The sequence below is a fragment of the Gallus gallus genome, chromosome 4 (genome assembly GCF_016699485.2).
Source record: "Gallus gallus isolate bGalGal1 chromosome 4, bGalGal1.mat.broiler.GRCg7b, whole genome shotgun sequence".
NCBI classification, from domain to species: Eukaryota; Metazoa; Chordata; class Aves; order Galliformes; family Phasianidae; genus Gallus; species Gallus gallus.
In genome coordinates, this window is record NC_052535.1 from 48,655,495 (window position 1) to 48,677,444 (window position 21,950).

The window sequence follows — 21,950 nt, forward strand, 5'->3', positions numbered from 1 at the left end:
AATTAAGGTGGACTGTGTGATTTGGAGAAAATGGAATTTCTTCTGTTGCATACGGTGGGTGGTTTCCATTCCCTATTTAGGTCGCAGTCATAAAATATTGGTCAGAAGTTTGCAGATCCAGTTTGAGGATGGGGTAAAGGGGTTGATATTTTAGTAGGGAAGGACAAACAGTGACACAGAGACACACTCTTGCCTTCAACTTTAGAGCAGTTATACTTCAAGACCTTAACGAATTGGGATGCAGCCACTTCAAAATGAAGAGATTAGCTAAGGCATCATCAACAGCCTCCCCCAACACCTGGTTTAATTAAGCTGTGTTGAACCAACTGCACCTTGAGCTTCGTAGAACTTTGTTTGCTCAGTATGAATTATCTTCATCATTTGTGGTTTCATTCTTTCACAGATAGAAAGGGCAGCACGCAAGGATTCTACAGCATTGGTTAACAAAGTCCTCACCCTACTGCCTTTGGTAAGTTTAAAGAGAATGCCAACTTCAACACAGAACATTGCACAGCCACACGTACTTCCATCCTTCACTTCATCACATCACAACTACATGCTTAATGGAGTATTGCAGGGCAAACTGGAAAAGAGACCACTTAGATGTCTCAGAAGTAGCCCTTGGACTTAGGCACAGCCTAAGTACAAAAATTAGTGTAGTTCACCCATGACGCATTTAAAGATGAGCACGATTAAAACACTGAGAATAAGTAAACTTCCTTTAACAGAGGAAACACAGACCAAATTTCAGGAACCAAAGCATTCACTGTGTCTCGTGACACCTGGAGAGCCAGTGGTAATGTAATATACTTGACTCAAATCAGCCTGAGAATGAGAGCCAGCTGGCAGGCATGAGGGCACTAACAGGCTCTGATTGCCCTAATCAGCCCCTCCTGAGGCAGCCTCCGCCTATGGTCCATGGCTCTATAGAAGCCCAAGTCTGAACCCTCTCTTTCCTTTTGCGTGCTGCGTTGTAGAGAGAGGGAGGTTAGCACTGTTCTCTGCTGTACCTGAGGTGTTTTTCTTAGGTGTTGCTTTATTCTTATATGTTTGCTTGAAGGCCTCTGTGTTGTTGCTGGGACTGGTTGCTGTTACTTGTTCTCTTGTGCTGCTTAGCAGTGCAATTGCTCTAGAGAAGGTACTGTGACCTGTTTCCCTTCTTGTCCTCCTGATTGGAGCAGCTCTGTTCTTACTACGCTCTGCTGTTGGACTCCTGTATCCAAAGTAAGTACCCTGTACTAAGCTTTTTTTTTTTTTTCTGGTGGGTGTGACTTAATGCCTCTTACCAGGCATTTATGTGTGTATTAGAGCACTATCTATGGTCTCCACGTTGTTTGATAGAGAGACTTGGGTTGCTTTGTGTTCCTGGAATTTGAGTATCCATGGACTGCAAGATGGCAGAACAGGGGCTGAAACCCCTGGTGAAACCACCAATGTTGAAAAAGTCTTGGGTAAATACGTAACTTTAGAGAAAAGGAGAATGTTTAAATGAGGGTCTTGTTCTGTTTATGTGCTGTTATTTCTCTCTAGAGAAAGCAAGTGATGGGAGAAGATTCTTTGAAACGTGTTAAGATCTCTGGTTTTGTGTTCTTCCTTGGTTTGCTTTGCTTTAGGATTACGAGACAGTCTGACAGATCTGATGGAGCACTGATTCCATCTCCTGGTCTCAAAAAGGAAAGTCAGAATTTAAGTAAGATCTTACTGCCACAATGAAGCTCACTATGTCTCTTTCTCCTTCTAAACATCAAAGTAGAGCCAAAAGGAATTATAAAGAATAAATATATGAACTGTGTTTTTCCCCAGAGTTTAAGTGTGAAACTGTACAAAGATCAGAAATGAATCAAACTGATTGTGTGTATTTCGTTTAGGACTTTGGGTCCTAGGATAAAATTTGACTTCTGTTGCATTGAATTCAATTACGTTCTCACACTGGTTGATAGGAGCAAACTTTGCTTCTTGTTGTCTTGCCAAAATAACCACTTTCTGACTTCAGTTCTTAAAACTAAGCTGCTGCACTTCTACAGTGATGCAACAAATAACTTTCTTGAGTAGGTGCATGTCTGAAGGGTCTTATATGAATTTCATGTCACTTATTAAATTAACTGGAGATTATGGAAGAATGTATTTTTTTCTAAGCAGGAGAGCTATTTTAACATTAGATAAATACGCTGTGGGAGGTGTTCAGCTGATGGTCAGTCTTTGTTGCGGAGCTGCTGTCAAGTCTTAGATGTGCTGTGCTGCTTTGCAGAAAGATCATGTGCAAAGTTCTTTAACTTTCTCACTCGGCTTCAAAATTTGAGGTGCTGTTAAAGATAGGATCTCTCACTGTAAGCGTTGCTGGGGTTCTCAAACTTTGAAAAGCTACCTCCCACCAACACAAAGAGAGGAGATGCTTCTATGTGTAGATGAAGTTGTCGGCATCAGGGCAAGAAAAAGAGGGTGGAGTGCACTGATTTTAAGTGAATCAAGAAGATGGTTGTAACTAACTGAAAAAGCAGAAGAATACTTTCGTATCATACTAAAACTGCTTTTCTACTGTGAAAGAGCTGGTTTGAGCTTGAGGGGGCGTGAAGTATGGGAAAGGTGATCTGAAAATATTATCCTGATATCTTGTTGTTTTTTGTAATTGATGATTTTTGTCTTGGTCTACTAATACGACTCTGAGAACACCCTTCACTGCTATGGAATGCAGGTATAGCTGGAAAAGCACTTGAAATTATCCGGGGTTTCTGATAGCAATGACTTTCTGCATGTCTGACTCTTTCCACTCCTTCATTATTTCTTATGGAGTCCTGGTGACTTCTGTAATGGAAATTGCATGTGGCATGTCTTTCACACTCATAGATTTATCAAGGTCAAGCTGACAAGTTCTCTTTTCCCAGCCTTTGACTTTATGTGACAACCTGTAGTAAGTCTTAGCCACATCAGGCAGATGACTAGACACATCCCACAAGACCAGGGATGCTTTGTTACAGTGATAAAGTGGCTGTTAGACTGCTGGTGTTAAGTGCTGCTCAAAATACACAAAAAATAATGGGGAAATGACATAAGACTTACAATGAAAGGGGGGAAACTTCAGGCTGGATCCCAGCACTGCTAGGAGCTTGGTCACATTAAAGGGAAAACTGTACAAATTCATTTGACTCAACATCCAAATGGGGATCAGTGGTGTCCTTCAGGGATCAGTGCTGGGACTGATCATAGAATCACAGAATTGCTCAGATTGGAAAAGACCTTAAAGATCATCAAGTCCAAGCGCAACCTAACCGTGCTACCCTAGACTGACCCTTTTCCATTTCTTCATCATTGACAGTGGGATTGAGTGCCCCTGCAGCAAGTTTGCAAATGACACCAAGCTGTGCAGTGCAGTCAGTGCACCTGAGGAATTTGATGCTATCCAGAGAGACATAGAGAGGCTTGAGCAGTGGGCCCAGGTGAACCTTATGAGGTTCAAGAAAGCCAAGTGTAAGGTTTTGCACCTGGCTTCTGGCAGCTCCCACTATCAGTACAGGCTGGGGAGTTTAAGGATGGAGCACAGTCCTGCTGAACAGGACTCTGGGGTACTTAGGTTCCTGTTCCTTAACAGTACAGAAAGAAGTTAAAGGCATTATCAACCCTCTCTCCAAAAAAAAAAAAACAAAATCTGTACTTCCTATTCAGTCTTTATCCTAAATCTTTATTAAGACTGTTCCCTCTCCTTTATGAAAGCTCAAGTAAATGCTCTCAAATACATTTCAAGAAAAACTCCTGTTTTGGCTATTATGACGAAGACTTTACTAGTTCTTGTTTGTGTCATTCTTTCCCCTTTGGGTAGTTTAGATCCAATCAGTGTAAAGATATTTCCTTTGTTACTGGAAATTACTCCAGTTTGCCTTTACACTGAAATGTACAGCAACAAAAAAAAACTGTTTTGAAAACCAAAGCTTGTAATACCCATTTGTAAGTGTCAGATGATGTTGATGAACGCAAGTACATGAGAATAAGCAGAAAGGGCAGGAAAAAAAGGAGGCAGGGAGGACAGGCTAACCATACCAAAATAGCCTTCGGAGATCAAGAGGTTGAAGCTGAGACAGATGAACAACGGTGGAAGTATAAGCTGCTAGTGCAAAACCAGAAGAGAAATGATGGCTACAAAAATGGCAGTGACCCTCTTCTAAATTCCCTAGCTTACAGAGCCTCTCAGAGTAGATTTTACTTGCAGTATGTTGCTTTTATTCCCATGCCAGTATTAGATACAGAGGAGGGGTGGCTACTGAGTGTTCAGATGGAGTATAGGGAGGATGGTCACAGAGCAAAGCAATCTGTTTCTCCTGTCCTAAACTATCCTCTAATCCACCACAGAACTTGCTTTTACTCTCCTCAGTCAGTTTCAGCAGTAGTACTCAAGGACTAAATTCTCACTTAATTGAGGAAGGCTGTAGGGCTTTGCTGCAATTGTTTAGCAGTTATTTTTTTCCTGAAGCTGCAATTATCACTGTCAGTGCAATTCACTGGGTAATGGAGGAAGTCAGAAAAGTATATACTTCAAAAACCTCTCAGGTACTACTTATTAATGGTGCTTATTTATGATGTTCCCACTCTGCTCCTCCATTGTTGCAGGCAGAATTCAGAGTTCACCTTGGTTTAGAGCACAGGCCCATCTTTCACGTGTGCATTTGAAGGAGTGAGTCTTGGATGAGGGAACAAAGATGCAGAACTTAAATAAGGGTAAACTTCTCGCTTCTGTTTTGTAATTACATTTCTTGGATCAAATGCTGATAGGCACGTAAAACTGTTAGCAAGTGCATTTTGGATTAGGTAAAGCTAAACCAGAAGCACCTGTGGGATTTTAGGTCTCACCAAATCCAGGAGTCATTTGGCACTCAATGATTTATACTGCTTCCACTTTTTCCCCTTTGTTCTCATCTGGAACATCGATCCAAGCCCTCGACTAGCAGCTGCTCCTAAGACAGGCACTCTGCACATTTCACCACGGTCCCTGAAACCTTTTAATTTCAGCATCCAGTCAGTTATGCTTTCCATTAAAATTCCGTGTATGAAGAGCTAATAAATGTTTCAATGCATTCTTCATAAAGTCATAAAAGCAAACAGACCAAGTTGTTTCTGTCTGTGGCCTGTAACCATCTGCAACATTCACTGATGTATTTACAACCACCTATAGATAAGTGGCATATGTGGTATCCCTTCACACTCGTATTAACCTCCTACAGCCCCCTGCGGAATGCTTCTTTGAAATCACCTTGGATCATAATTTTATTAGTCAGAGGGTATGGATTAATTTCCACTTTCTCTCTAGCAGAACAGAAGGTGTCTTTGTTTTCAATAGCAGTTTATTGCTGTGCTGCTTCTGAACTGGAAGGACAAAAATTGTGTGTGCAGTGCATGAGCGTGTGCAATGCATAACCCTGATGCAAACGTTCTGATAAAGATGAAAATACCAGGCAAGGAGTTTGCAACCCAAGAGAAAAAGTTCAGTAAGGCCAGGGCAAATTTGTTATCAAATGTGCTGGAGGAAAGAAAAAGCAGCGAATTATGCAAGTAATTTCTGGGATTAAATTTGTAAAATAGAGCTTTCCTGGTATAATTATTTCATATGCCCTCCGAACGCCCACTCAAAACTACAGTGTTAGATTCATGTAATAAACGGGTACATTCATGATGTAAAACAACTCTGGACATAACATGCTTGATGATTTGTGTTGACTTGAGGCTCCTTCATGCTTATGCAAGGGTGCCATCAAGTGGTACAGGAGGAGAACTTTAGGTAAAGAACTGATCCTCTAGCTTAGATCTGTTAAGTACAAGTGACAGTGTCTCATTAAATGTAAATAACAAGGGACAAGTATTGATATACACTGCTGTAACACGGTGTGAGATCCTCCATACGTCTTGCATTGCTTCTTGCCATGCTGGAGCTGATAAGCTTAGAAATGTTTAATTGGGGATTAATTTGGGGGACTTAGCAAAGAACATAGCTTCCATCAGCAAGCTATCTCAGCATCTCAAACTTTAGTACCTTAATCCATATGTTGCTATGAGGAAATGTTTCACTGTTGTTTGGGTGTTTTTTTTTTGTGGCTTTTTTTTTTTTAATACCAAGGTAACCTGAGCACACACACAATGAAGAGCTGTTAAGGCTCTTTTACCCACAGTAAAATTACTAGAAACTGTCTGCCCTTAAGTGTCATTGCAAATACAATCCTAGGAGGCCAAAGCATGTGTGGCAAGTCTGATCAGTGCATAAAATCAGAGTTTCTCCAGCTCAAGATGAGTGGGTAGAACCAGGAGTGGCTTAAAGCAAATCTGCTAGTTCTCAGGTTAGTCTAGCTTACATAAGCTTTTAGCTTTAATATATACCTATATAAATATGTATACACACATGTAAATACACAAACATGGTGTTTATGAATGACCACTGCATTTTCAGCTTTGGTAGAGCTGAGTAGCAGGTAATACCCTATGCAGAGCTTACTGCTGGTAATTGTGCTTGCTCCAGATTTCTGTGGGCAGAGCTGCTGCCATGATGATGCAGCAGCATGGGGTGGTTGCATTGCAAGCAGTGCTGGGCTGCACACAGCCTGTGGGCCATGTCTTGGACAAAAGACCAAAGTGCAGGAGCTGGCACTCGGCCTTCTTAAAGCTCATCCTGCTGGCACTAAGCTTCCTTGTAAAGACCTGTGACATGCAGAATGACATTTCTAAGGCCCAGGCTCATCACACACCCAGTGAGAGTTCCCTGGGCAGAGACAAACCTGTGGGTTTCACCTGCCAATGGAGCCATTGCTCAGAGAGAGCCTCTGGGGGGTGGTGAGTGAGGGCTCACCTCTTCTGATTCCATCTCTTGTTCTTTTTCCTTCTCTCTGCCTCTCCCGCATGCCAAGCATACCAGGCCTGGATGACAAGGCAGTAATCTCTATTGCTCAAGTTCCCACACTTTGTTCATATGGTTCCCTAGGATCATCTAGTCCTGGTGCGTCCAACTACCAGCCCGGCAACCCTGTACTCTGAGGGCAGCTGCTGTGCCCCACTCTGTGGCCTTACCCAGGACGTGGGGAGTGTGCTGTGTAGTGCTGACAAACAATATGACACCGTGCTTAATTTGCAAGGAAATAATGCCAGTTTCCAATGCATACAATCTGATATGACATTGTATGCAGAAACAAGATGGAACTGTGAAAAACCTCAACAAAATATTTTTTACGAGTGTAAACTCAAATGGGTTCCGTCATAAAAGCTATTTAAGTGATAGCAAATCTAACTGAAAAAAGAACTCAATACTATATCGCAATGGTAAGTCTGTTAAGCAATATGTGGAAAGCAGGGCAGATATTGTGTGCTGATTTAACAGAAAAGCTTTTCCTAAAATGAGCTTGTCTCAGCACCAGCCTGCAGCCAGGTGAGCTGAAGAAACAGGAAATTCTCTGGGAAAGAACTGGAGAGTAAAGACGCTCCTTTCAAAGTTATGCACTGGTGATGGATGAAAGTACTGACATTACAGTTAAGGCTCAACTTGCTATTTTCATGGGAGGTATTGATAACAAATATAATGCCACTGAAGAAATGGCTTCTTCGGTGCCGCTAGAAGACAACAAAATCTCTGATTTGTATGAAGAAAATACATTGAAGGGATTTTCTTTAACCTTTGTCAGCATATCTGGTGTAGCTACTGATGGTGCCCCAGTGATGGTAAAAAATAAGGACTTAAAAAATTAATAGAAGATGATGCAGTTATCCCTGGTAACTCGCATTTGATGCAATCTCACTGCATCAGACATCAAAGCATTTATGTGCAAAAGCTTTAAAGGTGGGTAATGTCACACAAATTGTCATCAAAGCTGTGAATTTCATGAAGTCCAAGGGACTGAATCACCACCAATTCTGGGAGCTCCTTCAAAGTACAGATGCTGATTATGGGGTCATCACTTACTTTTTGGAAGGAAGGTGGATAAGTTGTGGTAAAATGCTGAGAAGACCTTCCAATCTGCTGAGTGCTGTTTCAGGCAATAACGGTGTTTGAAGTGAAACTTCAGTTCTGGCAAGCTCAAGTTATGGCAGGTAATGTTATGCTTTTTGATACGGTTGCTGAGGGCAGCCCTGTGAGCAATGACAAATACACAGCTGTGCTTTTATATATATTGTGTGACTAGTGATAGGACTAGAGGGAATGGCTTCAAGCTGCGCCAGGGAAGATTCAGGCTGGACGTTAGGAAATACTACTTCTCTGAAAGGGTGGTCAGGCACTGGAATGGGCTGCCCAGAGAGGTGGTGGAGTCACCGACCCTGGTGGTGTTCAAGGAGCGTTTGGATGTTGTGTTGAGAGACATGGTTTAGTGAGAACCATTGGTGAAGGGCGAATGGTTGGACTGGATGATCCTGTGGGTCTTTTCCAACCTTACTGATTCTATATATACATACATACAGGTATACATACATATATACGTGTGTGTGTGTATATACACACACAGGAATTTGAGAATAGGTTTCAAGTTTTCAAAAAATCATTTTCTTTCTCTATTTGCAACTGCTTTTTCAGTCAACATAAACACACGTCTTGCAGGTTCTGCAATGGAATGTATAGAGTTGCAATCAGGCAGTGGTGTTGATCTTTAGGGGTCTTTTCAACCTTAATGATTCCAGGAAAAGGGACCTCCGTGTATCTTTCTCAGCTCAATGCGGACTCCGAACGCCCTTCTTTTTCCCTCAAGCCTTCCGCAGGTGTCGCGGCTGAGCACGGCGTTATACCGACCGCCGTTCTCGCCGGCGGAACGGCTCCAGCAGAGGCGGCCAACATGAGGCATGGCGGGGCCGGCGGTGCGGAGGGACGGCCGCCTCCTGGGACGGGGTTTCCCGCCCCGTGGCTTAAGCCGCCCGCTGCCGCCACCTGCGCTCCCGCCGCCCTGACTGGCGTCTGTGAGCCCGCCATCAGCCCACGCGGTGGGTGCTCGCAGCACCTCCGAGCGGGAGCTCCGTTCTTCCAAGGCTCTGCTTAGGGTCGGTGCTGTAGGTACAAGTGGTTATGCTGCGGAGCCTCCGCTAGGAATCCTCCTAGCGTGGGAGAGCACCGTACTGCTGAATTCTCTGCTCCGCGTGCTGATAGCGCTGCAGCAGGGAGTGCGGGCTGCAGGTTGGGCAGGCCAGGACTAAATGATCCTCGAGGTCTCCTCCAGCCTTAATGATGCCATGATAATGCTCTCAAATCTCGTGGAGCCCGCTTCTGTCTTATAAAGGATGGAGATTAATTCAATTAAAATGCGGTTTCGTTTACCTTCTTTTCCTTTGATCTGCTCTTCAGTCATCTCATTGCAGCTTATAAGGCTTCTTCAATCTCCAGTTGATTTTGAAACAATTAATTGAACAATTAACTGCATGCTAACGTAGTGATTATCAAGTGTGTTCATTTTGCAAGTATCTACGGATCTAAGGCGTTGTATCCACATTCTCAATTTAATAAGACATTGCGTGGGTATTACAGAATTGCTCTGCACTTGAACTAAATATCTGATAGGGAAATGGTAGGATTAGATTTCATCTCACTGAACTCAGGCTTGTTTTGCCTGAATTGCATTGTATTTGTACATTGGACAGGCTGGAGAGTTGGTCAGAGGTTGGCCATGAGCCAGATATGCGCTCCTGTGGCCAAGAAGAGCAATGGGGTCCTGGGCTACATTAGACAGCTGGCAGTGGGTCAAGGGAGGTGATTTTCCCCCTCTACTCTGCCCTGGTGAGGCCACATCTGGAGTACTGTGTCCAGCTGTGGGCTCCTCAGTTCAAGAAAAACAAGGATTTCCTGGAAAGAGATGATCCTTGATCAAAGATGATCAAGGCCTGGAGCACCTCCTTTATGAGAAAAGGCTGAGAGACCTGGGACTGTTCAGCCTGCAGAACAGAAGGCTGAGAGACAGTATTGTTAATGCTTATAAATATCTAATTGGCTGGGAATCAAATGAATGGGGCCAGGCTTGGTAGTGCCCAGCAATAGAGCAATGGGCAGTGGGCACAAACCAGAACACAGGGCATTTCATATGAACATTAGGGAAAAACTTCTTTACTTTGAGGCTGGCAGACCATTCAGACAAGCTGCCCAGAGAGGCTGGGAAGTCTCTTCTGAAGGTATTCAAAACCAACTGGATGCTTTTCTTTGGAGCCTCCTTTAGCATGGGAGTTAGATGTGACCAAGGAAGAGACCCCAGAGGAATTTCTGCCAGAGGATGTGGATGAGATTGACCATGCCAAGGTGCAGCTGTAATGTGGTTTGTGGGTCTCAATAGGATATAGATGCAGATCCAAGTGGTTAATGCATTTTGTTGCTGCTTGTACAGAAGCCTCTGAGTCCATAAGCTCCATCCATAACTTCATGACTCCCCCAGAGTTCATCCTGGAGGCTTCTCTCTGTTCTATGATGTGTGTCCCTACGCTGGGACCTCCAGCTGCATACCACGATTGCTAAGCTTGCACCCCCACTGTACCAGGACCCAAAAATTGTTCTGGGACCCCCAGAACTGCACTGGAACCTCCCACACTACAAGAGCTGCCCACAGTGTAGTGGGAAGCTTCCATTCTGCACCAGAACTTCCCCTGCTATGGGTCACTCAGGACTGCTCTGAGATCCAATGTACAATGCAGAGGGACCACCTACAACTACATCCTTCAGCAGCAGCAGTCCCTTGAGTGGGTTTGCCTTCTCCTCGTGGACATGCAACTCACATGTCCTTTTCAGCCAGTTGCTTACATGAGCTATGAGGATGTAATTTTGTGTCCCACAGGAAGGTCTTTGGAGCAAGAAATACAGAGCTACAGCTGTAAGGCCAAAACATGAGTCAGAGAGAGACACTAGAGGCCCCCCTACACCAAAGTATAAGCTAATGAGTCCTCCCAAAGGAAGAAAGGTTCTTCAAGCCCCAGAGCAAGGTAAAGAGACTCAAGGGGAAGGAAGGAAAGCAATTGCAATGTTCTTCCTCTCCTTTCCTCATCTCAGGGGCCCCCAGTCAGTGACTGCAGGTCAGAAAGCCCCTGTACTTTGCTCCCCAACAGGCATCAGGTCTTAAGACATTCTGTCCCAGAGGTATCTGGGGCCCCACGTAGGAAATATCTGTGAAGTGGCAGGAGACAGAGGAAGAAAATCTTGTCCCAGGTAGGGAAAAGGAAAAGCAGACAGTTCCCCTTTTCTCGTTTCTCTGCTCCTGTAGGTAACCAAACCAACTCTTGAGTTTGCCAGGCAGTGTGATTTGCTGTCACTGGCTGTATGCTGAGCAGCCAGGGGAGGGGCAACAAAAATGGTGCCAGTGCTGAGGAGCTGGTGGCCAGCAAGGAGGGGCAGAAGTCCTTGGGTGGGCAGTACCCGAGGGGCTGGCAGTGCTTCTTCATTCAAGCCAAGCACCTAAGGGTGTTTTTTGTCAGTCAAGTCAGAGATCTCCATGTGCCATTTTAAGCTTAACCAAACAGCACACTGCCAGCTCTTGAATGTCTTGGAGCACAGCCCTCAGGGCTCCAACTTAGGCTCCGTATATAGAATCTTCCATATCCACACAGCTGAAGCAAGGCTGTATGCTGACCATGAACATCACCACAAGTTTTCAGTGGTACCTCTAGTTCGAGGAGAACAGGCTGGCTAAGAAATATTTCCTGTGATTTTATGCATGAGCCCCTAACTTCTGCTTCCGCCATCTGAACAACGTTCCTGGGACAACATCCTCATACTTCCAGCAGCTGGGTGATAAAGCTGTCCACATTCAGCTCCCCATCTGCCATTTTGTGGCCACCAGACTCGGTCCAGAGTGGGAGAAGGGCAGAAAATGCATAGGACCCCAGTTGGGTTTGGAAAGCTGCTCTTGCCTGCGTCAGCAGACTCTGAGTATGCCGAGGCACTGATGCAATAGCACCCTGTCCCAGTGAGCATGGGCATAGCACTGAAGATGAGCATTGGTCAGGGAGTGCCCAGGCACTGCCCCCTGCTGAGACCTTCCACACTTGCTGGGTGCCCACAGAGTCATTGTGACATCGGAGCCATCAGTGACCACTGTGGGACACGTGGTGCATTACCAGATGTTCAGACTAGAGAAGGTGCAGCGCAGCGCTCAACATGGTGATTGCCCTCGTGTTTATGCTCTGTGTGGCTTTTCTGTTCCCTGGCAGCCTTGGCCATTCTGGACGCCCCTCTTGGGCCACCCTCATGTGGGAGATAGCTCCTGAGGACATTGGCCATATCTCCAACCTGTCCTACCCACAGGGCCACCTTTTGCTCCCCTTTGCCCAGTTGGATGTAACTGTGGCAATCATGGAGGTGATCTGCAGGAACAGCCCAGCCCTGTGCCTGCTGGGTGTGATGTTGCTTGTGGCCATTCTTGTATGTAGCAAAGCCAGGAGGAGATGGAAGGAGGTGAGTGATACAAGTCAGGCCTGCCCAACGGTGCAAGACTGCCGAGACCAGAGGCTTGGACTCATGTCAGTAAGGCATGGGACAAGGAATAACAGCCCCTTGGGCCCTGTCATTTTCAGGAGATAAGCCATCCACATCCAGCTTCCGCGGGGACTCACAGCTGCCACAGGAACTCCTACAGTATCTGTGAGGAGCTCTGCCAGTTGGAAGCAAACGTCATCCTGCTGCAGAAGATTGTGAGGAGACTGCTCCTAAGCTACCCAGAAGCTGGCAGGACCAGCGGAAAGAAGAGAAAGAGGAGAGATGTGGAAGAGGAGGAGCGTCTTTTCTCCACCTGTGTGCCCAACCAGAGCTCCTGAGTGGTTCTGGGAGGGAATCAGGATTGTTCCCTATGAATGAAGTGTGGGAACTTGAACAATAGAGATTACTGCCTTGTCCTCCAGACTTGGCGTGCCTGGCATGCGGGAGAGGGGGATAAAAGGAAAAAGAACAAGAGATGGAATCAGAAGAGGTGAGCCCTCACTCGTCACCCCCCAGAGGCTCTCTCTGAGCAATGGCTCCATTGGCAGGCGAAACCCACAGGTTTTTCTCCACCCAGGGAACTCACAGTGGGTGTGCGATGAGCCTGGGCCTTAGAAATGTCATTCTGCATGTCACAGGTCTTTATCATGAAGTTTGGTGCATCAAAGGGCCTCCAGTAGCCTTTCTGTGCTTAACAGTTGTCTCTCAAATGCCTTGCAGTTCAACACAAGTTCCTCCAAATTCACTTTGCTTGCCCCACACACCTCTGATTGCTTTTATTTTGCACTCAGGGACCTCCAAGTGCCTTTCTCTTTGGCTTCACGATTCTCAGAGTGTTTTCCTGTGCTCATCAATGACCTGTGATCTCATTTTTTGTTCTGCCCAGGGACTTGCACATGCCATTCAGTACATCCCTGGCATTTCCAAAGTCCTTGTCCCCTCAGTTCAGGGCTTCCCAGTTCATTTTGGTGCCCCAGAGGCTTCCAAAGCCCCTTCTATGCAACCCAGGTGCTTACAAGCATGTTTGTGCATACACAATGGCCCTCCAGCTGTCTTTGTGTTTGATCATCTGGATGAAGGAGTTGAACATGCCCTTGCTACATCTGTAGATTACACCAAGTTGGAAGAAGTGCTGGATCTACTTGAAGGTAGAAAGGCCCTACAGGAGGATTTGGACAGGCTGGATAGGTGGGCTGAGGCCAACAGGATGAGCTTTAACAAAGCCAAGTACTGGCTCCTGCATTTTGGTTACAACCACCCCATGCATCAATCACCCCATCCGTGGCTGGAAGACTGTGTAGAGGAAAAGGATCTGCAGATGTTAGTTGTCAGCCAACTGAACATGAGCCAGCAGTGTGCCTGGGTGGCCAAGAAGACCAGTGGCATCCTGGCTTGTATCAGAAATGGCGTAGCCGGCAGGAGCAGGGAGGTGATCATCCCTCTGTATTCAGTATCTCAGGTATTCAGTTTTGGGTCCCTCACTACAAGAAAGTCATGAAGGCCCTGAAACACATCTGAAGAAGGGCAACGAAGGTGAAAAAGGGTCTGGAGCACCAGTTTATGGCAGGCATGTCCCAAGACGCGGCCCACAGGTTGCGTGCAGCCCAGCAGTTGCAGTGCAGCCACCCCATGCTGCTGCATCATCACGGCAGCAGCTCTGCCCTGCCAGGCAGCCCAACCCAAAGCCAGGACCTGGGAGGGCACAGTGCATTGCTGAGTCTTCCCCTTGTGCTCGCAGCACACACTCGGTTGCATTGAAGCCCACGTGTATTTCCCATGGCATGTGCTTGTGTCACCTGTTGAGCAAAATGCAGTGATTGCCCACACTAATACCTCAGCCTGCCTCATGCTGCCTCAAAACAAAACAGAGTCCAAAAAAGGAAAAGTCTTGGCTGAAGGAAGAGCATTAACAAAAAATGGACAGATTAGTGGGTTGTTTTTTTTTTTTTGTCAAGACAAGGCTGCTCAGACATTACAGACGTGGCACAACTTGCCACTCTCGTTAGAGGTACTGATAACAAATATAATGCCACTAAATCTGTTATTTTTCCCTCAAGCCTTCCGCAGGTGTTGCCGCTGAGCACGGCGTTATACCGACCGCCGTCCTCGCCGGCGGAACGGCAGCAGGAGAGGCGGCCAACATGGCTCCCGGCGGGCACGGCGGGGCCGCCGCGTGGGCGGTGCGGAGGATCGGCCGCCTCCCGGGGCGGGGTTTTCCGCGCCGTGGCTTAAGTCGGCGCGGGACGGCCGGTCGCCGCGTCGCCATGCCCTCCTCGGTGCTGTGGTTGTTGGCGCTGCTGGCGCCCGCCGTGGTGGCGGTGACGGAGCTGGGGGGTTGCGGGCCGTGCGATGCGGCGCGGTGCCCGGCGCTGCCGCCGCGGGGCTGCCCGCTGGGCCGGGTGCGGGACGCCTGCGGGTGCTGCTGGCAGTGCGGGCGCGGCGAAGGCGAGGCGTGCGGCAGCGCCGGCGCTGGCGGCGGGCGCTGCGCCGCCGGGCTGGAATGCGTGAAGAGCCGCAAGCGCCGCAAGGCGAAGGGCGGCCCGGGCCCCGCCGCCGCCTCCGGCCCCGCCGCCCCGGTCGGCGTGTGCGTGTGCAAGAGCCGCTACCCGGTGTGCGGCAGCGACGGGCTCACCTACGGCAGCGGCTGCCAGCTCCGCGCCGCCAGCCTGCGCGCACAGAGCCGCGGCGAGCCCGCCATCAGCCAGCGCAGCAAGGGAGCCTGCGAGCAAGGTGCGAGGTAGGGGGTGGGCGGCGGCACGGAGCGGGCGTGACAGGGAGCTGCTCGCTGTAGGGCTCCGCGGTGCCGCGGGGACCCGTTGTCCCGTGCCCGGAGCCGCAGCCAGCCGCCTTGGTGTAAGGCTCGAGTGTCGCTTCGGAAATAGAAAGCAGTGCGGCTCTTCTTGTTTGCAGCAGCGATTTAACCGACGCGGCCCCGCTGTTAGTGCTCGTGGGTGCTTTGCCCGCGGCCCGTGGTGTGGGATGCTGTCACACGGAGCAGAGGGGATGGATTTAGCTGAGGAAGATTGCGAGCAGTGAGAAAGATAAACATTCGGCTTAAACGGGTTTGGAAGTCCCAGGAGTTAAGAGCCAGCATCGGTGTCACTGCCTTACTTTGGCTTGCCATTAAAACCCGTGGCGGGTTTCTTCTGAGTTATATCTGAGGATATCTGTGCTCTTGGGTACCTAACGTCCTCCCGCAGTCGTTTCACGCGTGAGCTATAAGGCAGGAGGCTTCTTCTGACCTGCCTGCCTTCAGCAGCTCCCACAAGCCCTCATCCTCTGCCCATGACAGTGGCAGCTTCTCTGATAAGGGCCTCAGCTGGGCACGGCTACCCAGTGTACAAACTGTGTCCATGCCTTGGAAGAGGCCCCTCTGGCTGTGCAGATGAGCAGCAGGGCGTATGTACGGGTTAGGAGCTGTGCTGGATCTGTCCCTCTGGGCAGCCGCTCTTCTTCTGAATCCTACTGTTGGGAGAGCTCTCAGCCAGCATCTCAGAGGAGGGAACAGAGCAGGAAAAGCGTGGGCTGCTCAGCAGTGGTCCAGCAGAGCCTGTTCAGCCTTCTTTTGGCTGCACAGTCCTTCCTTGCTCTGCTGTCCTTCTGGTGGTATGTGTTGTAATGTGGCTTGCAGCTGAGGCCAGGACTCAGCCCACTCACCTGGTGCTCAGACATCTGGAAGTACTTTGGTAGCCCACAGGGGCCCACAGCAATTAAAACCGGGGAGGGGAGGTGTAACCTCCACACTGATTTTTGAAACAGTGGCAGGAGTTGGCATCCATCCCATCAGGCCCTGATGGTACAGCCTCCCAGATAGAAGATAGCACTTTCCTGAATTTGTGGAAGAACATAAATGCTGTGGAAGCTGGAGCTCTATCATGCAATCCGTAGGCTATCAGGTTTGTGTCCTCTGGGGTCAACAGAGAGCAGCCTTTCAAGCCTGAGTAGAGATCCAGAAAAAACATATTTGTAGCAGACTGTAACTTCTAGGAGTTATTTTTGGTTGGTTTCTCTGTGTGTGGGGGGGGGGGGAAGGGAGGGTGTGCTTTGATTTTCTTATTAGGGATATCAAAACGGGGGGGCTTGCTTTTTGTTTAGCTTTGCTTGTTTGTTCATCCTATTGGAAAGCTCATCCTGGGGAGGAGGAAATGGAGAGCTCTGACTGCTCTTGGCCTCCATTGTTGTCAGCAGGAAGGGAGGCAGCTGGCGATGAGGCATCCTGCAGAAGAGAAGAATGTGTCTGGGGATGGTCTGTTGTTAGGTGCTCCCCTTCACCCACCCTTGCACCCCAGGCTCAGGGTGGGGTAGAAGGTCAGGAGACAGGACACAAAGATGCAAGTGGGGGAAAACACTGCTGTTCTGTCCTGTTCTCTATTCCTGCAACGGTTTGCCCAAACCTCACCTTGCAGGTAAGGTGAGAGTGACACTTAACACAGCCTCTTCTGCCTTGAAACACATCCTCTGTGATGATCGAAGGGATCAGCTGCAGGCTTGTAGAAGACTCGGGATCCTACCTGTTTAACTGGGATAGCATCTCACACCCATTCTCTTGCCTTGTCTCCCTCTCTGTCCAACGTGTACCAGGTATTCAGGGGGTCTGAAGGAGGTATACCTCCTGGGAGGGTCAGTCCTATTGATTTACTATAGGCAACACCATGTGGGCATAGTAAGCCCATCTATTTAATTTTTCTTAAATGCTGGTTGACTCTCTTGAACAGTCTCATTTTAGGGACACTTAAGTACCTTCGTACCAGAGGGAAGTATTACGGAGCAAGCTTTCATCTCTGCTGCATGACCACTTCTGTGTGTGCTAAAGTTCATTCTGAATAGTAGTGTCCAACAAAATTTCTTAGGCATTAAGATGCACAGGAAGTACCACTTGAATACATGCACCGGATTTCACAGAGATTATTTGCAGAGTAAAGCAACGTAAGTAGAGAACTCAGAGGGAATTATGTAAGGCTTAACATACAAAACTCTACTTAAGATGCACAGATTCCTCAACAACAGATTTATTTCCAAGGAGCTAGAAGTTCATTAAAACGCTATTTGACAAAGCTGACAAAACACAACTCCAGCTTGCCTACCTCAGGGTTTTCTGTGCAACACTCTGCAGTTTTTGCTTGCTATCCAACAGCTGGGAACAACTTGGAGAATGAGCCAGTTCTTGGCTCTACACAGCGTGCCTTGACCTTGTCCTCGTGATTCTTTTTCTGCTGCTTGTTTTCCAGACATCCCTAATCTGACGCCTGTGTTCTTTGTACAAAAATAATGAACCCATGCAGAAAAAAAGGATTTCCGTAGCAGCCAGAAGTTCCAGCTGGTGGGCAAAGGATGTCAGCTGAGTAAAGTTTGAGAGGATGGAGGCAGCCCCCTTAATAGAAGCACTTGGCAGGTGTGGGGATCCAGCCAGTCCTCCCTGGAGTGGGTCGCACAGGAGCAGGACCATTGAAAAGGGCTGAAGAAATGGATGTGTGGAAGACTGCAGAGCTGCTATGGGTGAGCAGCCAGTGATGCTGTGGTGCTCCTTGTAGGTGAGCTCATGCTTTGCCCGTGTAAGCACTCTGAGTTGGCTCAGAGACAAACTGGCATCACACAGGTGTGCAAGGATGCTCAGGGCAGGCTCAAGGCTTCTTTAAGTTTTGGCTGCAATTCATTTTGCAGTGCACATGCAGCAGCAGTTTACAGGTAGCTAGGACCCGGGTCAGAACAGCTGTGGTACCCGCTGCCATGCAAAGCCACTTGCCACAAGGAATTAGGATTGCATGGCTCAGCTCAAGCCAGGCAGAACAAACCCTCAAAGCATGAAGCCCTATCAAAATGCGAGCAGGCTTTTTGGCATGGGGATCTCTCTGAGCTGAAAAATACCAGGCATGCACTTGTTGACCAAACAGTGCAAGAAAGAACAAATCTCTCTGAGTCATTCTTATCGTTAGCTACCAGCAGATGTCTGCTTGAAGGAGCATGTTGTGACTGCTGGAAGTACTGCTGGAGTTGCTTCATTTCAGCCCAAGAATGAAGTCCCTGATACCGGTTCCAGCAGGGTTGGGATCTCTGGGTCGCTTCATTGTGACTGTCACAGCTTTCTCCTTCCCTAGTGGAAGCCGGTCGCCTCACACAGACACAACACAAAGCTGGGCTTCGGAGAACGGTGTTTGTCAGGAAATTGGTGCTGGTTTGGACCTCGCTGCAAATGCTTCATGGAGGTAGAAATGCAGGGGCAGATAAGACCCCCTCTGCCCCCCCCAAATTCATGCCACTTAACCTCGTCAGTGGTTTTGCCCTGCCTTGGTGTCCCATAAAGTTGTGTCTGCTCTGTGGATGGATTGTAGCTGAGTTCCCACAAGTCGCTTTTAAATCAAGAGACGTAAATCTCTTCTGCTGGTTTGTTCCATCCAAATTCAGCTGTTGAGATTTTGACGTCAGTATTTTAATTTTGAGGGTTTTGTTTGTTGTTTGAAGGGGTTTTTTTTATCCATTACCAGAGTAGAGCAGAAACAGGTGTGTTTGGGAAAGGATGCTGGGAGGTGACACGCTTTTGTCACTGACATTGCCTCGTGTTCATCTGATACAGCTGCATTAAATTCAGAAAGCTTCCAAGTCTTTTAAGTAGCAGAGATCATAGTTCGTATTAGATCACATTCTGTAAGAAACTCCTCAGGATTTGTGCTTTTTAATTAACAAATGGCTTAGATTCAGTCCTTCACTACCGTTCTTTCTTCCCTGGGATATAAAGGACTTAAAGTAATAGCTGCTTTTTATGAGTCCTTTCTTCTTGCTGGTGGAAGAGGATTAGGTAAGGTTTTGCTAAGAGGTTGGAAAGGGAACTAAATCCCCTCGTTCTCACGTGAAGCTGGTTTGGGTTTCTTTGGTGGGGGCCTTGTGGCAGTGGCCCGCTGCCCACTTTCTCCCACCACAAAGAAGAGCTTTGCATTTGTGGGTGGATCTTGCAAGCATCGCTGTGGTTGCACAGGGGTTTTTAGTGTGCTTTAGGACACAGAGTGAGGATGTGCCGGGGTTTGGTGTGGTGCTTGCTTTTCCAGCGCTCCGTGCTTTGGGATTTTGAGGCAGTTAGCAGGGCTGAAACGTCGTGCCTGTGTTTTGAAAAATAATCAGCAGCTTTGTGGGTTTCTTTCCCACTCTTGTAGACCAGTGCCCTTAATTCCTCCTTAAAAGGCATTTAGTTGTTTGAAAAGTTTTGGGTTCACTGGAGTTTAACGCACATTAAGATTTTAGCACCGTAACGGTAAGAACTTACTTATTAGGGAGTCTGTTTAATGTATTCCTCAGCTTCTCAGCATACAAGCTGGTGTGCTTCTGGGAGAGCACCAGTATGGCTGGGGCTGTGCAATGCTTCTGCTGTCCAAGAGGATCCCATGTTTTACCTGTGTCTTCATTCCCACTCGTCATAAAAACTAAAAATCACCAGGAAGGAATGATTTCAGATCAGCAAATTCCTTCCCATGTTTGTTTTTCTGCTGCTGGAAAGGCATGCTGTGTTTAAAAAAAAGCATTTAATCCGTTGTTGGACTGAAGTTCTTTGAGGCTCATAATAAATAGGAGATTATCAAGTAACGAGTCTAATCAGGCTGGACTTTTGAAAGCCCTGAGTGCTTCACCGTGAATAAATGCCGCCATGCTTAGTTTCCACATCTCCCAGCCCTCACAGTGCCTAACAAAAAGGCTTTTGGAAGGAGGTGGAAGTGATTTCCTCTTCTTATGCTGAAGTGGGCATCTCCTTTGGGCTGGGCATTCTGTTCTCAGAGCTCTGCCTGTAATTCCTCGGACTCTTCGAGGCCTGGTACGAGGAGAGGGAGGAGTGCTATCTGAAGGAGGTAAAGAGGGATGCATGTGGTCACGCAGGCACTTGGGGAATGGGGAAGGATAGGGAATGCTTATACTTCCCATCTGCTGTTGCCTCCCAGTGCTTTGCCCTGGGAAGGAGCAGCTAAGGGCATGAGCTAGAATTAGCAGATGGTGCTTACAGAAGGTTTTCCCTTCTCCATATAAAGGAATTTTGAAGGGAAAGTACTTTCCCAGCAACTTAAGAGGTAGTCAGTCTGTTTTCATGCTCGCAAGAGGTTGCGAGCTGTCTAGCTTTTGCTTTGATTTGTTGTCTCAAAGCGAGTGTTCCCAGTCTGTATCTTATCCAGGGCTCCAGCAAAGCAGTGCAGCACTCAGGAGGTCTGGCTGGGAACCAGGCTGACTCCCATGCTTCAGTGTGTGGTACACGGCTTGATTTTTTGTTGTTCAGGACTTCCCACACACATCCAAATGTACCCTCACCCTCAGTGCTTAGCCACAGGCCCGTTTTTGTCTTCAGTGCCATACCTTCATCCCCTTTGATTTTAGCAGAGTTGTTGCTTTGGTTGCTGGTGCATGGTTTGTGCTTTAACAACGTCTGAGTCCTTTTATCTTAAAGAATTTGAATGTTTTGCTCAGAGAGGCAAAAGCATGCAGGAAGAGGGAGTGTCTAGCTCAATTCCCAGCTGCAGGCTTGGGAAGAACAGCCAAACCCACCAGCATGCCTGATCTTTGCTCTTTGACAATTCAGTACGAGGTTTTTGGTGCTGACGGTGGAAGACCAAGAATTTAAAAGGCTGAATTGCTGTGTGTTGACTTCTGGTCATTATGGAGAGAAGTAAGTTTGAGACTTCTCTGAAGGCCTGACAGCCTCACAGATTGTTTCTTGTGAGTTTGGAGTGGCCCTGTGGGCTGTGAGGCTTTGCTTCCCCTCTGACCTTCAGTGGCTGCAGGATTGTCCCTGTGTTAGTAAGGCGGGGGCAAAGCAAGGGGCAGCCCTGGTGAGGCCACACCTTGAGTGCTGAGTTCAGTTGTGGGCCCCACACTGCAGCAAAGACATCGGAGCCCTGGAGCGTGTCCAGAGAAGGGCAACAGAGCTGTGTGTGGAGCACGAGTCCGATGGGGAACGGCTGAGGGAGCTGGGGCTGTTCAGTCTGGAGAAGAGGAGGTTCAGGGGCCTTATGGCTCTCTGCAGCTGCCTGAAAGGAGGCTGTGGTGAGGTGGGGGTTGGACACTTCTCCCTGGTGACAGCAATAGGCCAAGAGGGAACGGCCTTATGTTTTGCCAGGGGATGTTCAGGTTGAATATTAGGAAATGCTTCTTCTTTGGAAGAGCAGTGATGCAGTGGCACGGGCTGCCCACGGAGGTGGTGCAGTCACTGTCCCTGGAGGTGTTCAGGAGCTGTGGAGATGTGGCACTGAGGGATGTGGTCAGTGGGCATGGTGGGTGTGGGCTGGGGGTTGGACTAGATAATCTGAGAGGTCTTTGCCAGCCTTAGTGATTCTGTGATTCTAGAGGTGGTGGAACTGAACACAACAGAGAGGAAGTTTCAGTGACCCTGAGTAGGAATACACCATCCTTGTGGTGTGAGCAAGGGATGGATGGGAGTGCTAGGATGGGAGCTTCACAGAGGGAGTCACAGGCTCTGCCATATGCTGCTGTAGCAGAAAAGCAACTAAATAATAACCATGGGGACTCCTCTCTGACTGCTGACAAAACGCAGATAGTCAGCTCCCTGTCCCTGTAATGCAGA

General features: G+C 47.8%; 1 protein-coding gene across 3 annotated transcripts in view; it reads left to right on the forward strand.

Annotated features, from left to right (window-relative positions):
• Positions 1-1,162: 1,162 nt before the first annotated feature.
• IGFBP7 (insulin like growth factor binding protein 7) overlaps positions 1,163-21,950 on the forward strand; it is a 30,220-nt gene continuing 9,432 nt past the window's right edge. The window contains exons 1-2 of one of the 3 annotated variants that reach the window (XM_015276448.3): positions 1,163-1,451; positions 12,496-15,127. In XM_015276448.3, coding sequence (XP_015131934.1) covers positions 14,539-15,127 — 589 coding nt within the window. In that variant the 5' untranslated portion in view covers positions 1,163-1,451; positions 12,496-14,538. Of the gene's footprint in view, positions 1,452-8,873; positions 12,377-12,495; positions 15,128-21,950 lie in introns of those variants that run through there. The other 2 variants (XM_040699147.2, XM_046940796.1) reach the window with 2 other exon arrangements.